The sequence below is a fragment of the Loxodonta africana genome, chromosome 3, assembly GCF_030014295.1.
Source record: "Loxodonta africana isolate mLoxAfr1 chromosome 3, mLoxAfr1.hap2, whole genome shotgun sequence".
In the NCBI taxonomy this organism is placed as follows: Eukaryota; Metazoa; Chordata; class Mammalia; order Proboscidea; family Elephantidae; genus Loxodonta; species Loxodonta africana.
The window spans coordinates 61,785,576-61,799,928 of NC_087344.1; the positions used below are offsets into that span (position 1 = coordinate 61,785,576).

Consider the following 14,353-nt stretch of genomic DNA (forward strand, 5'->3'; position numbering starts at 1 on the left):
AGAAACCAGGGGAGGGACTTGGGTTCAAGCCGACTCTGCCGCTTGGCTCGTTTTGAGTCTGGGTGAGTCACTGTCCTTCTCTGGGCCTCAGTTTCTTGTTCTCAAAATGGAGATAATGGTTTTTGGGATATTTTGGGTCAGAGTCAAAGTCATCAGATGACATCAGGAGATGGTCTCTCAGCCCACTGTCTTAGTCCTGGACCTCCTCAGGCTCTGGCGTAGGAAGAAAATCTGAGGGAAACGGAAAACCTCATTGTTGGGTCTGCCATGAATACTGGGCTACTCTCCTGAGTCGTGGGGGTTTACTGTTATATCTCCTTACCCTTCCTCCTCCCTAGACAAACCAACGAGAACCCAGAATTCTACCCTCCAGCCCCTCAGAAAGGTCTGACCCCCTTTCCTAGGGATCCCTGCCTTGTTGCCTGTCTGTTCGCTGTCACATTCATCTGCTCTGGGCGCCTGACAGTCTACTTGGGCCTAACTGACTCTGACTGTCTCTGTCTGCTACCTGTCTGCCTCAACTATTGAGTTCCTGTGTCTGTCTTTACCTATCAGATACATGTTCCCATTTGTCTCTTCCTGTTGGGCTCGTGTCACCTTCTGTCTCTGCCTGTTGGATACAGGAACTCCTCTTTCTCAGCCTCTTGGGTATGTGTCCCAGCTGTCTTTGCCTGTTGGGTACATGTCTACATCTGTCTTGCCTGTTAGATACAAGTTCCCATCGGCCTCTGCCTCTTGGGTGAAAGTCCCTGTCTGTCTCCATCTGTTGGGTACAAGTCCCCATCTGCCCCTCTGCCTGTTGGGTGTGTGTCGCTATCCATTTCCCAGTTGGGTACGAGTCCCCATCTGCCTCTGCCTGTTGGTTATGAGTCCCCATCCAGCTCCACTTCTTGGGTTCATGTTCCTGTCTGTCTCCACCTGTGGGATATGTGTCCCCATCTGCCTCTGTCTATTGGATATTTCCCCATCTGCCTCTGCATGTGCCCCTTTCTGTCTGTGCCTTTTGGGTACGTGTCCCTGTCTGTGTCCACCTGTTGGGTATGTGTTTCCTCCTGCCTCCTCCTGCTGAGTATGAGTCTCCTTCTGTCTCTGCCTGTTGAGTACATGTCCTAGTCCATCTCTGCCTGTTGAATGCCTGTCTTTATCTCTCTCCACCTCTTGGGTGCGTGCCCCTGTCTCTTGGGTATCTCCCTTTATCTGCCTCCACGTGCCTCTGCTGTAGAGTTCCTGTCTCTGTCTCTCCTGATGAGTGCATATCTTCACCTCTGCCTGATGGGTGCCTATCTACTCCTCAGCAGATGGGTTGGCCTGGGCCTTTCGCTTTACAGGCCCAACAGGGAGGGTGGGAGGAGGGCCAGAGGGCAGCCCTCAGGCATTGGGGAGGGGAGAAGAGAGAGAGGAAGGGAACAGGGTGAGGGTATAGGCCTGGAGCTGGGAAACCACAGGCCCTGAATGATTGGCGGTCCTGGGCCAGGCCCAGCCCCCGCCCTCACCCTGCACATCCGCCTTGAGCCTGGCCACCTCCGCGGCAGCCCCGACTCTGCCTGCTCCTGCCATGGTGCCACGGCCCTGCCGGGCGAATGGAGCAGGATCCCAAGTCGCCCCGTCTGCGGCTTTGGGCCCTGCTCCCCTGGCTGCCCAGGAAGCAGCGGCCCAGGATCAGCCAGACCTCGCTGCCTGCCTCAGGCCCTGGCTCTGGCCCCCGGCGGGACTCGGTGAGTATGTCCAGATGTCTGGCCCTGCCCAGCTATGGCCCTGGGAGCAGGTGCCTAGGCAGCCAGTTTGGCCTAAGCTGGCTTTGGACTGTCCTAGCCCAGGCCTGGCTGTGTTGGATGGCTGAACCCTGCCCAGAGTTGCTTCCTGGGAAAGTGAAGAGGCGCTTCAGGGCTCTAGGGCAATGGTAGTAGGTTGGAGGAAGGGAAGAGGGGTCCTAGAATAGCCAGGACCTGGCAAGGGGCTTCTCATAGGCTTGTATGAGGGAAGTTTGGGAGGGAGGGCATTGAGTCTGGCGTTAACTCCCAACCGCCCCATGTTGGCACTTACTGGGTTGGTGGTAGAGTCCCAGATGACGCTTAGGTCTCTGTGTACTTCAGCCCTGTCCTACCTGCCAGAGGGATCCCCCCGTTTCCCATCCTGATCAGGAACAAAGGCTCAACTCCACCTCCCCACTATGAGAACAAACCCTACTTCCTATTGTGGTAAAACCAAAAACCTTTGCAGCAGGGGGAGGGGAGCCCCACAGGGAGGGCCTGGGGCAGGCCTACTACGGGCCTCAGCCAGAGCCTGGGGTTGGGGGATTCCCTCCTGCCCATGCCTGGGCATCCCAGGCCAGAGCAGCAAGAAAACAGGAACACCTTGGTGGTTTGACCCTCTCTGACCTTTGAGGCCCTTTTTGGTTCGGTGAACTGGAGGCTGACTGTATTAGGGTGGCTGTCTGGTCAGGCCTGTGCGGCCCTGTCTGGTGAAATCTGCTGGGAATGGACTTGGATTTGGGGGACGGTGCCTCCATGCTCACCGACTCTGTCTCCCCACCAGGATGAGGGCATCCTCAAGGAGATCTCCATCACACACCATGTCAAGGCTGGCTCTGAGAAGGCTGACCCATCCCATTTCGAGCTCCTCAAGGTTCTGGGCCAGGGATCCTTTGGCAAAGTAAGTTCTGAGCCCACAGCTGGGAGGGCAGCACTGGCCATGTCAGAGGTGGGAGGTGAGGGGTCACCTCAGAGCCCAGAGTGAGAAGAGTAACTTCTGGGGTCACTGGGGTGAGGGGTCACCTTTGTGCTCAAGGGATCAGGGGCAAGGGTTGATGGGCTTTTCTCCCACTGCCTTCCCAGGTCTTCCTGGTAAGGAAGGTCACCCGACCTGATAGCGGACATCTATATGCTATGAAGGTACTGAAGAAGGCAACACTGAAAGGTGAGTGGGGAGCACCTCCCCATGCAAGCCCAGGCTGGGCACAGGGTTGATGGAGACAGCCTAGTCCTCAGGGCCTTTGGTCTGATGGGAGAGGTAGCCCTATTCTCAGGAGCACCTAGTCTGAGGGAGGAGAAACTGGCCTACTCTCAGCTGCCTGCCATCCCACCCCACCTGATGGGGAAGACAGGGTCTACTTAGAAGAAAAGATTTCAAGCCGTTAACCCTCCACCTGATCCCCGCCATCACTAATGAAGCCACATGCCAATGGCTAAGGCTGAAGGTGGTTGTCTAGAAGAAGGTAGTGGGGCAAATGCAATGTGTTTGTGGTGTGGTGGGGGCCCTCTAATATGGTTAGGCAGAGGTGTTCTAACTGTCAGTAAAATTTGGGGAGACCTCTCTGGACTCATTGGAGGAGAAGGGCATGAGAGAAGAGGCAGGAACCCAGGGAGCCAGGTGGGCCAAGAGAAGGTGAGGTTGAGGCAGGGCCATGGAGATGGATGGCACAGGGGTTCAGAGGGAGCATGAGCCAAAGTCTAGCATTTTGAGGACTTACAAGGGGTGTGCGGGTGGTTGGTGGAGGGCTTTGGGCTGGACATTGACTCTTTGATTGGTTCGGGAACCAGTGTGGCTGCTGACCAAGTGAAGTGGGGGCAATAGGAGGCCTTAGAGATGTTATGGATCATGTGGCCCATGAAGGGCTGTCTGGAGTGTTGGTAGCTTTGGTGCCTCTGGGCCAACCTGAGGTAGGGATGGGAGTCATTCCCCAGGAGGGATGGTGGGAGCCACAGGGAAGGAGAAAGATGAAGACATTTGGTCCCTGCCCGGGAAGGCCTCCTAGGCTGGGCAGGAGAAGCTAAAAGACCGTCAGACTGGAGAGATGTGCAGGGGGCCAAGGGCCCATCCCTGGACCTTGCATAAGGGGCAGGGACAGGAAGCAAACCAAGGAGCCAGACACAGAATAAGAGCAAAGGAAGAAACCTGAAGATTGAGTGTGCCCACAAGCCCTGGGGAGGAAGCTCCGGGAGCTCAGACCTGGAAGAACAAGTAGAAAAGAGGGTCCTTCTTAGCCAGGGTTTGGAGAGTGGCTGGCTATGTGGGTGGCTGGACTACTGGGAGGGCTCTAGCGTGACGGCCTTTCTCCTCTGGCCAGTCCGTGACCGGGTCCGGACCAAGATGGAGAGAGACATCCTGGCTGACGTCAACCACCCATTTGTGGTGAAGCTGCACTACGGTGAGACCACAGACCTACCTGCCCTGCTCACCAGCCTTCACCCTTGCCTCTGGGGTGCTGCCTTCCCTGTACCTTATGGCACCTCCCACCAAGCAGGCCAAGAGAGCGGGAGGAGGCAGGGGAGTAGGTTCCAGAGCCTAGCTGGCTCTACCATTGCATCTTCCCCTCTCCCCAGCCTTCCAGACCGAGGGCAAGCTCTATCTCATTCTGGACTTCCTGCGTGGCGGAGACCTCTTCACACGGCTCTCTAAGGAGGTGAGCCAGCACCCCCCTACCAGAGGACCCTAGAATGGAGCTGTGGAGAGAACCAGGCCTCCCATCCCAGGGCAAGCAACGTGGCCAGGATCTGGGACCACGCAGGCCTGCCTAGCAGTCCCTCAACCTGGAAATATCACCCACCCTGGGACAGAGCTCTGGTAAAGCTTCTGAGAGTTCCCCCAAGGTGGGCTGTAGAGGTCAGGCCCTGGATTCTGATGCTAACCTGACTCCAGGGAGTTAGGGGTGGCTCTCATCTCTCTACCTCTGTTTTCCCAGGGCTGCCCTGGGCAGGGCCGTGAGGATGAGGGAGAAGCTCAGATGCACCCAGAAGGCTAGAAACTTTGTTTTTGTCCCGCTTGTTAACTAAAAGGATTTTGAACTAATATAAAAGGGTTTGAGCCAGATATAAAAAATGGGACCGTTAATACAACTCAAACTTTAAGGAGAACCAATCTTTTCTTTTTTTAATTCTTAAAATTTTATTTTAATGCTTGAATAGGTAATACATTTACATGATTCAAAAGAAAAATATTCATCGAGAAGTCTTGCTCATATCCCAGCCCCTCTCCTCCCCCATAGGTAAACATTTTTATTGGTTTCTTGTTTAACCTTCCCATGTTTCTTTGGCAAATACAAACAAATCTGAAATATGTTCCGAATCTTGACCCCCATTTTCTTACATAAAAAGTTTCATTCTGTGTACACTGTCCTGTACCTTGTTTTTTCCGTTTGACAGTGTATCTTGGAAATCGTTCTGTATCAGAACAAGGAGAAACTCCTTGTTCCGTTTATGGTTGCATAGCGCTCCATTATGTGGAGGAGAAACAGTTTATTCCAGTCTTCTACTGCTGGACCCTTGGGCTGTTGCCAACCTTTTGCTATTCCAAACAATGTCACAATGAATGACTTGTATATTAGTCATTTCATACTTCAAAACCCCTTTATAAAGCGGAGGACATATGGCACTGGGCTCCCCAAGGGTCCTCCCCAAGGTGGACCCTCAGGACAAAGAACCTGCTAACTGCCCAGTGTTCCAGCTCCTGAGGAAGAGGGAGGTCCCAGCCGAAGCCCCCTCCTGCCTGTTGCAGGTTATGTTCACAGAGGAGGATGTGAAGTTCTACCTGGCCGAGCTGGCTTTGGGCCTGGACCACCTGCACAGTCTGGGGATTATCTACAGAGACCTCAAGCCGGAGAAGTGAGTGAGGCCCCCAGCCCCACCCTGGCCCCCCCAGAGAGTACAGAGACAGGCCCTGGGGCCTCTTCTAGGACAGGGCCACTCTGATGCAGGTGGCCACAGCTCTCCCCAAGAACGTCCCCCCCTTTGGGGCTGCCTGATGAGTGGGTAGGTGGAGTGGGGTGGTGGCAGCAGGTTCGCCTTTGGGGGATATGGCTGCATAATCACTAGTACTGCCATTTCCAAGTGCCAGGCATCATCCATACAGGTGTGGCACCTTCCTTTTTTTGCTAATCCAGTGTGATATCTGAAATGCTACCATTAAAGCTCATTCCTTTGGTTAGATATGGCCCTCTCTAGAATTTTTCTTAACATCTGAATACCCTTGGATGAAAACTTAAGGGCAAGGAGCAGGTGGTTAAGTGGAATGAGATCTGGCTTAGGGGTTAGGCTGACCTGAATTAAAGTTCTGTCTTTACTACCTACTAGCTCTATGACTGTGAGGAGTTACTTAACCTCCCTGAGCTTTAGTTTCCCCATCATTAAAATGGGATCATAATAGTACCTACCTCATGTAGTTGTTTCAAGGATTAGCAGAAAACGTAGGTCACACACTTCCATGACACTTGGTGATGGCAGCAGTAGTGATTATGTAGCTCCCCACCAAGGTAGGCCTGCTGCCACCATCCTGCTACTCCACCTGCCCATTCATCAGACAGATCTGAGCAGGACACCGTCTCTAGGCCAGCCCAGCACCCACAGCCCCCACGGTGCCCTAACTTCTATCTCTCCATTACAGCATTCTTCTGGATGAGGAGGGCCACATCAAACTAACTGGTGAGTGGGGGCACCTACCCCCGTGGGCCCCAGGGGGAGGGCAGAGTGGACTGCTGATGGGTCTGGGCTGAGTGCAAAGGGCTCATCCATCCCTCCTGAGAAGCTGTGCCAGGCCTTGGGAAGTGGTCACAAGCCCAGGCCACAGACTTGGAACACCCTGAGTTTGATCCCAGCTCCCTGCTTTGCTGGCTCTGTAACCTCAGGCAAGTCGCCTAACCTCCCTGGACCTCAGCTTCCTCCTGAGTGTCGTGGGGTGATGCCCTCAGCCTCTGGACAGACAGTTGGGTTTGAGATGGTTGGCAGTGAGGAAAGCAGAAGTCCCCAATGATGTGTCCTCTTGCCCTCCTTGATGCAGACTTCGGCCTGAGCAAGGAGGCCATTGACCATGAGAAGAAGGCCTACTCCTTCTGCGGGACAGTGGAATACATGGCCCCCGAGGTCGTCAACCGCCAAGGCCACACCCACAGTGCAGACTGGTGGTCCTATGGGGTGTTGATGGTGAGCACCCAGGCAGGAGTGAAGGATCCAGCCCAGCCTGGGGCCTCAGTTTACTCAGCTGTACATTAAGAGAGTTGATGGTCTCTAAGGCTCTCCCCTTTCCTCTCACACCCACACGGGTCTCATCCTCACCCAGCTGCAGTTCCCTTCCTTGGAAGGATCCAAGGCTTGCCTCCACCTGCTGTACTCCTGACCTGAAACTGGTCTTCTCCCCAGCCTGGGGCCCCTAGTGCTGCTCCCTGTGGTCTGGGCTGGCAGAAGGGAGAAGGACAGATACATGTCTTGCTCCAGGTGGGCTTGTAGCCCCAATAGGTCAGCAAGAATGCTGGGAATGGAACAGAGTGGCCTAGAGGGTACCGCTGGGAAAGGAGACTGGGGGAATGGGCAACAGGGACTGGAGCCTGAATAGACCCTTGTCCTCGGCAGTTTGAGATGCTGACGGGCTCCCTGCCCTTCCAGGGGAAGGACCGGAAGGAGACCATGACACTGATTCTAAAGTAAGCACCAGCCCTTCCCTGGCACCTTAGGGTCCTCTCCCACCCCAGGGGGACATAGTAATACCCTGTACCTGCTTCAAGTCCCCTCTTTAGTGACTGACCTCCTCTGGGCTAAGCATCATGCTTTCCAGGGCCCCCTTTTCATCTACCAGACCTGTGGGAGGGGACCCCTGAAGCCTTTGGGAGGTGGATTAGTGGATGGCTTGTCTGGAGACTAGACCTGGATGGAGAGAGGGAGGGGAGATGGGCCCTCTGGGGTGGGCCTCAGCCCTCATGAGACCCGGGGGCTGTTTCAGGGCAAAGCTAGGCATGCCCCAGTTTCTGAGCACAGAAGCCCAGAGCCTCCTGAGGGCCCTGTTCAAGCGGAATCCTGCCAACCGGCTCGGTAAGCAGCCCCAGCTTGGGAGGTGACGTGGTGGTAGGGAGCAGGGTACAGCTGTAACCTCAGCCGTGGGGCCACATCTGGGGCTGAAAGGGGCTGTTGTCCTTTGTGTGAGTAGACAATGCCGCCGGCTACCCTGCTTTCTGGCTCCATGTATAGAGTTGGGAGGGTGACCTGTGTGTAGGGGGAAGGCAGGAACTGAGTCATTCCCACTCTCCCTGGGGACAAGGACAGAGCCCCCACACAGCTTCTCTGCCAAGGCTGCTGGTGCAAGAGAAACGCAGTGAGCTCAGGGGTCAGAGAGGCCCAGGTCCCATTTGCGGCCATATATTGGGTCCCACTGGCTGGCACACAGTAGGCCCTCTGTAAGTATTTGTCAAATGAATGAATGCTGTTTATGAAGTGAGTGACCTCAGGCAGGTGACTTCACCTCCCTGAACCCTAGCTTCTTTGTTTCAGTTGAAGATGCTGATCCCAAGCTAGCTCGCGGGGCTGTGTTGATTAAATGAAACCACATGAACATGCCTGGCATGTAGTGGGCGCTCAATACCTGCTGGCTTACTTGGTCCTGGGTTCACCTGGACCGTGACAGGATTTATAAGATTCAGTCCAGGCCCCTGAGGTCGAACGGAGTAAGAGCCTGTTTCATGGTTAAAGAGCAATGGAATAAGACTAACAGTGATGAGGCCAGGGTTGGGTAAGGTGTGGGGGCCCCTGGAGATCTCAGAGCAAGTCCAGCCTCTGTCCTGACTGTATGGCCTTGGACAAGTTACCTAGCATCTCTGGGCCTTCCTTCTCCCATTAATACATTGCAGCTTGATCATAAGGGGCCCTAGAAAGTAGAAACAGTAGGCAACAGTAGTTGGGGCCATGGCTGAGTGAATTTAGGGCAGGGAAACCCCTTCCTCCCTCCCTGCTCCAGCCTACTGTGAGGCCACTTGGCAGGCAGGGCAGTGTCTGGGGGGCTGTCCATAGGCAGGCCCCTCATCTGGTCTCTTGCAGGCTCTGGCCCCGACGGGGCAGAGGAGATCAAGCGGCACGTCTTCTACTCCACCATTGACTGGAATGTGAGTGTGTCCGTTCACCCCAGGGCCCTGGCCAAAGCTTCAGTGGGGTCAGGAAGGGTGGTGGGAGGGGACTTCTGCCAACTAGGGCTTTGGATGCTGGAGCAGAAGGTGACAGAATGGTCTTAGAGGCAAGGGCTGGGCCTCCTGGAGGGCAAGGTATATGCCCCTGTCTGCTGGGCATTGTAGCCTGTGCTCCAGACCTGCTACCTCCTCCTATGTGGGCTCCTGGCAGGCTGTGGGGATGCCCGAGGTGACCTGAGCACCTGCCCTGCCTTGCAGAAGCTGTACCGTCGCGAGATCAAGCCACCCTTCAAGCCAGCAGTGGCTCAACCCGATGACACCTTCTACTTTGACACAGAGTTCACATCCCGCACGCCCAAGGGTACGTACCTTATCTGAGTTTGTCTTGGGCTGGTGCAGGAGGGAAGCAGGGAGCTTGGGGTACCTTGGAACGCAGGGCTGGTCAGAGACTCTGGCTGGCCCAGGTGTGTGGGCAGGCAGGCGGGTGAGTTTCTGGCTCTGTGGGACTCTCTTTGTCCCGGTCTCACTCTGCCAGTCTCTCCCACTCCAGGGGCCTGTGGGCCTCTTTGTGTCTGAGTGAGGGAGTAGGGGTGAGTGGGTGGGTGAGGCCACACTAGAAAAGTCAGGACTCCTGCCCTGGGCACCTTTCATCCCACTGGGAAGACCAGGCACATCAGGCTCATACTCACGTCAAGGCTAAAGAATCTGACCCAGCAAATCTGCGTGGTGGGGACAGTCTGGAGAGCAGAGATGGCAGCGCCCACAGGTCAGGGGCAAGTGTAGGAACTGGCTTTAGCTGGTCTGACTGCTGGGCCTCAGTGTGCTCATCTGGAACATGGGCACAGCCACAGGCCCACTCATTTCCTGGGGCTGCTGCGGGGAGTCAGTGATGGGCTTCTGGAAGGGAGCTCAGTAAATCATAACTTTTTAAACCAGCTATTAGGTGCTCGTTCTGGGAAGGACAGGTTTTAGCAGAAGGATGCTTTTCACTGCGTCATGCACATCTCTGTTGACAGGGCGCTCAACACTTCTGAAGCAGGCTGTATCATCTTTATTCATTGATCTGAAAAATAGGTACTGGTCATTTCTGTGTACCAGGTGTGAGGAGAGTGATGGTGAACAGGACAGAAGCATGAGAGCAGTGCCTGGGCAGCGTGACAGGTGCAGCCATAGGGGCGAGGAGCCAGAGCAGCAGCGTCAGGCAAGGCTTCTCAGAGGACGAGATGTATACGCTGAGCCTTAGGGGGTGAACAAGGAGTAGATTATCTGATTAGAGGGAACGGCATGTACAGTGGCTCAGAGACCCCTTCCTTTAAGGAACTGAAAAGTCCAATGTGGCTGAACTGTGGGATGTGGGGAGAGGATGCTAAGAGGTCAGCAGGGACCGGATCACAAGGACCTCAGTTGCCAGGCCAAGGAGTTGGGCTTAATCCTGAGGGCAGAGGGGAGCATTTGAAGGTGCAAGCAGGGTGGCAGTGTGGTCAGATTTGTGGCTGGAACCTTCCCTTTGGCTTCCACCCAGAGGACTGATCTGAAGGGGCAGCACACCTGAGACATGGAGGCTCCAGCAAGAGCTGAAATGTCTGGGCCTGGCCTGGAGGCCTTCGTGTGCCTGGTGTGTCAAGCCTGGGCTGGTCTAAACACACATACACATGTGCCCACAGGCCTGGGGCAGATGAGCCCTGCCCAGGTTCCACCACAGCCATTTGCTGGGCTGCCTCAGGTTTAGGGACATCTTCTCAGGTTCCCATCCCTGTCTCGCCCCTACAGACTCCCCGGGTATCCCCCCTAGTGCTGGCGCCCATCAGCTGTTCCGTGGCTTCAGCTTCGTGGCCACCGGCCTGATGGAGGACGACGGCAAGCCTCGGGCCACGCAGGCACCACTGCACTCAGTGGTCCAGGTAAGGGGGGCAAGGGACTGCTGCTCAGTTGTCCTCTTTCACCATGAAGCCACAAGCCAGAACAGCTGAGAACACAGGCTCTGTTCAAACCCTGGTGTAAACCCTGATGCCACTCTATGGCCAGTAGATCCTCCAACCTTTCTGAGGCTGTTTCCCCATTTGTAAAACAGAGGCAATAGTGTCTACCTCACATGGTGGTTCTGACAACTGGGTGACCATATGGATATATAGTTCCTGGCACAGGACCAGGGGTCCCCAGGGTGGTAGGGAGCGGGTGGCTGACAGGGCCCTGAGGGGGGATTAGTGGTAGGGGGCCCATGTCTCCTCACCTGTCCCCTACTTGTACATTGTCACTGCTCCATGGAGAATTGAAAGTTGAGAGGCAAGAATGTAGGCCCTGGAGCTTGTTGCCTGGGTTCTGAGCTTACAAAGTAAGGGACCCTGGATGAGCCACTTATTCTCTTTTGATGCCTCCCTTATCTCATCTGTAAAATGGGGGTAATGATAGAGCCCTTCTTCATAAGGTTGTTGCGAGGATTACATGAGTTAATATGTGTAAAGTTAAGGTGACTGCATAGTTTAGTCTCCAACTGGGGTGTCTTTGTCTAGGACAGATGTTAAACCAGATGACTACTGGGACAACAGACCTAAACCAGGACTGTCCAAGGCAAACAGGACATGCGGTTACCTGTGAAAAGTACTTAGAATAGTGCGTAGCACACACTAAGCACCATATATAAACATTTGCTATTTTAATGCCTCAGAACCTTGAGACACCCTATACCCTATGAGGTGGGCTGTGACACCCTAGAAGGAGGAGGCAGCGCAGCCAAGGCCGCAGTAAGTGGCAGAGCTAGGATCTGACTCAGGGTGTCGTGTCCCTCCCAGGGCTGCCCGGGCTCCTCTCAACTACAAACCTCTTGATGTGTGTGTTGCGGCTGTGTTACCAGCACCTTTCACTACCCTCTGACCACAGACTGCAGCCCAGACTGGCTGGGAGCCAGTGAGTCTGCCCAGCACATAGTAGGAAACTGAGGCTCAAAGAGGGGCAGCTTCTTGCCCAAGGTCACACAGCCAGTGCTGTACCTGAGGCCTCCTGGCTCTTCCTTGTTACCATCTCCTCTGTACCAAGACCTTGGGCACTGGGAGATAACCACTGGCATTGTGGAGCAGGGGTCAACCTCCACTCTTGCTCTCCTTCAGCAACTCCACGGGAAGAACTTGGTTTTTAGTGATGGCTACGTGGTAAAGGAGACGATTGGTGTGGGCTCCTACTCTGTGTGTCAGCGCTGTGTGCACAAGGCCACCAATATGGAGTATGCCGTCAAGGTGGGCCTCCCAACCATGTCTTGCTTGGGTGGGGCTGGTGGTGAAGCCAGTATAGCCAGGTCCTTTTGCAGGGAGGGTTGGTGCCCAAGGCTCTGTGGATTGGTGAAAGGTGTGCAGCTAAGACCCCTGGGCCCTGCAGTGTGGACTCCATGGCAGGGAGGAACTTTGGAATCTGTCCTGTCACTGCCATGTGCACGTCCTCTTCTTCAGGTCATTGACAAGAGCAAGCGGGACCCCTCGGAAGAAATCGAGATTCTCCTGCGGTACGGGCAGCATCCCAACATCATCACCCTGAAAGATGTGAGTGCAGGTCCTTGACACTGGGGCGGGGACTGGGGCACTTAGTCATCTAGGATTTTTGACTCAGGGCTCTATTCCTTGGACCTCTGACCGTCTTTCCAGGGCTCATGGGGAGAGGGAGGATGATCCTTGTTCCCGCTGGTCTGGCCACACCCCAAGGATTCTCCAGCCCAGACTTGGGCATTCTCTGAGAGCTTTCCTGCCCCTTAAGGGGCCAGTGCCAGTGCCACCACCCCTTTCTCAGGCAGGACAGAGGCTGAGAAAGGGGAGCGCCTGCCAGGGTCACTAAAGCACAGAGCGGAACACGTCCCAAGGCCCCAGCATCCTGGACAGGGTCATTCTGCTGGTGAGCTGGCAACGGAGGGGCCTGGCGCTCTGGGGAGGGGAGGAGGCTTGACTGAAGTCTCTGGCAGGTGTACGATGATGGCAAACACGTGTACCTGGTGACGGAGCTGATGCGGGGCGGGGAGCTGCTGGACAAAATCCTGCGGCAAAAGTTCTTCTCTGAGCGGGAGGCCAGCTTCGTCCTGTACACCATCAGCAAGACTGTGGAGTACCTGCACTCACAGGGGGTAAGTCTGGGGCAAGAACGGGGTGAGGGGATGCTACCGAGGATCCTACCATCAGCAGAATGTAAGAACCATGGGCTGGCGTAGGCAGCAGAACCCCCAGCCAAACAGGGGCTACAAATGAGTGGATGGAAGAACAGGCAGGCATGTGGGGAGGGGGGTAGACGGATGAGTGGAAGGAAGGAAGGGAGAGAGATTGAGAGAAGAGATGGAAGGAAGGAGAAGGGATGGATGAGGCCAAAAATTGGGGAAAAGAACATTTATTAACTAACAGCTATGTGCCAGGCACCATTCTAAGTTCTACGTTATGTCACTGGATTTTCATAACACCCCTATGAGGTCGATATTATTATTGGCCCCACTTTCCAGGTAAAAAGACTGAGGTTCAGAGATATGAGGTCACTTGCCCAAGGTCACACAGCCAAGGAAGGATGAAGCCAGAATGCCAGGCGGGGGGATTTGGGTGGAGGGAGCTGTAGGGTCTCTGTGGGGTTTCAGGGAGGTGAATTTGGCCGTGGGTTCTGCTGCTAGGGCAGAGGAGTGGATGCACAAGCTGCTGGAAACAGTAGGTGCTGTCAAAGAGGCATAGGTCCAAGGAGTGGAATCTGATCTTTGTTATACAAGGTAAGGAAGTGCTGAACAGCTTGGGCCAAGGTCAGTGAAGCTGAAAGGAGGTAGAGATGTCATTGTAGTGTATTAATTAAGGTCACAAGCGGTAGAGTTAGGGTGAGTTTTTGTCTGCCTGAGGAGATGTTTTAGGGCACTTCTAGTCAGACAGTGTGTGCGTTAAGAATGCAGGCTGTGTCAGGATGCGTGCCACAACATGAAGGAACCTTGAAAACATCATGCTGAATGAAATTAGTTGCAAAAGGACAAATCCTGTATGACCTCACTTACATGAACTAAGCAGAGGTATAGAAACCAAAAACTATTAGTGGTGACCAGAGGTGGAAGGGAGGGGGAAACAGGGCATTGAGTTTATGTTTAATGGTGGCAAAATAATTTGGAAAGGAATAGTGAGAATGGTGTCGCAACTTGAAGACTGATCGTTGTCGCTGAATTATACATGTAGAAATTGTTGAATTGGTGTAGGCTTTGTTATGTATATTTTCACCACAATAGAAAAAAAAAGTGAGAAATAAAAAAGAATGCAGGCTCTGGAATCTGACTGTCTGCATCCAAGTCCTGGCTTCTTCACTTACCTGTGTGAGGTTGGGCAAGCCGCTTCACCTCTCTGAGCCGTTTCTTCATCTGCAAACTCATGGTAACAAGAGCTGCCACCTCACTTGGCGGTTGTGAGGATGAACCAAGGTCCTGCACCCAGGAAGGCACCTGATCGATGCAGGCTTGTGGTAAATGCCTCATAAATGTTA

The 14,353-nt window shown here is 54.4% G+C and overlaps 1 protein-coding gene across 4 annotated transcripts in view; it reads left to right on the forward strand.

Moving 5' to 3' along the window:
- Nucleotides 1-14,353, forward strand: part of RPS6KA1 (ribosomal protein S6 kinase A1) — a 40,449-nt gene that overhangs the window by 14,240 nt on the left and 11,856 nt on the right. For 2 of the 4 annotated variants that reach the window (XM_064281537.1, XM_064281538.1), the window contains 15 exons: nucleotides 2,536-2,652; nucleotides 2,835-2,916; nucleotides 4,067-4,147; nucleotides 4,323-4,402; nucleotides 5,494-5,600; nucleotides 6,379-6,416; nucleotides 6,772-6,914; nucleotides 7,341-7,411; nucleotides 7,708-7,796; nucleotides 8,796-8,860; nucleotides 9,140-9,242; nucleotides 10,652-10,782; nucleotides 11,986-12,111; nucleotides 12,322-12,411; nucleotides 12,825-12,983. In XM_064281537.1, coding sequence (XP_064137607.1) covers nucleotides 2,536-2,652; nucleotides 2,835-2,916; nucleotides 4,067-4,147; nucleotides 4,323-4,402; nucleotides 5,494-5,600; nucleotides 6,379-6,416; nucleotides 6,772-6,914; nucleotides 7,341-7,411; nucleotides 7,708-7,796; nucleotides 8,796-8,860; nucleotides 9,140-9,242; nucleotides 10,652-10,782; nucleotides 11,986-12,111; nucleotides 12,322-12,411; nucleotides 12,825-12,983 — 1,482 coding nt within the window. Of the gene's footprint in view, nucleotides 1-1,520; nucleotides 1,716-2,535; nucleotides 2,653-2,834; nucleotides 2,917-4,066; nucleotides 4,148-4,322; nucleotides 4,403-5,493; nucleotides 5,601-6,378; nucleotides 6,417-6,771; nucleotides 6,915-7,340; nucleotides 7,412-7,707; nucleotides 7,797-8,795; nucleotides 8,861-9,139; nucleotides 9,243-10,651; nucleotides 10,783-11,985; nucleotides 12,112-12,321; nucleotides 12,412-12,824; nucleotides 12,984-14,353 lie in introns of those variants that run through there. The other 2 variants (XM_064281535.1, XM_064281539.1) reach the window with 2 other exon arrangements.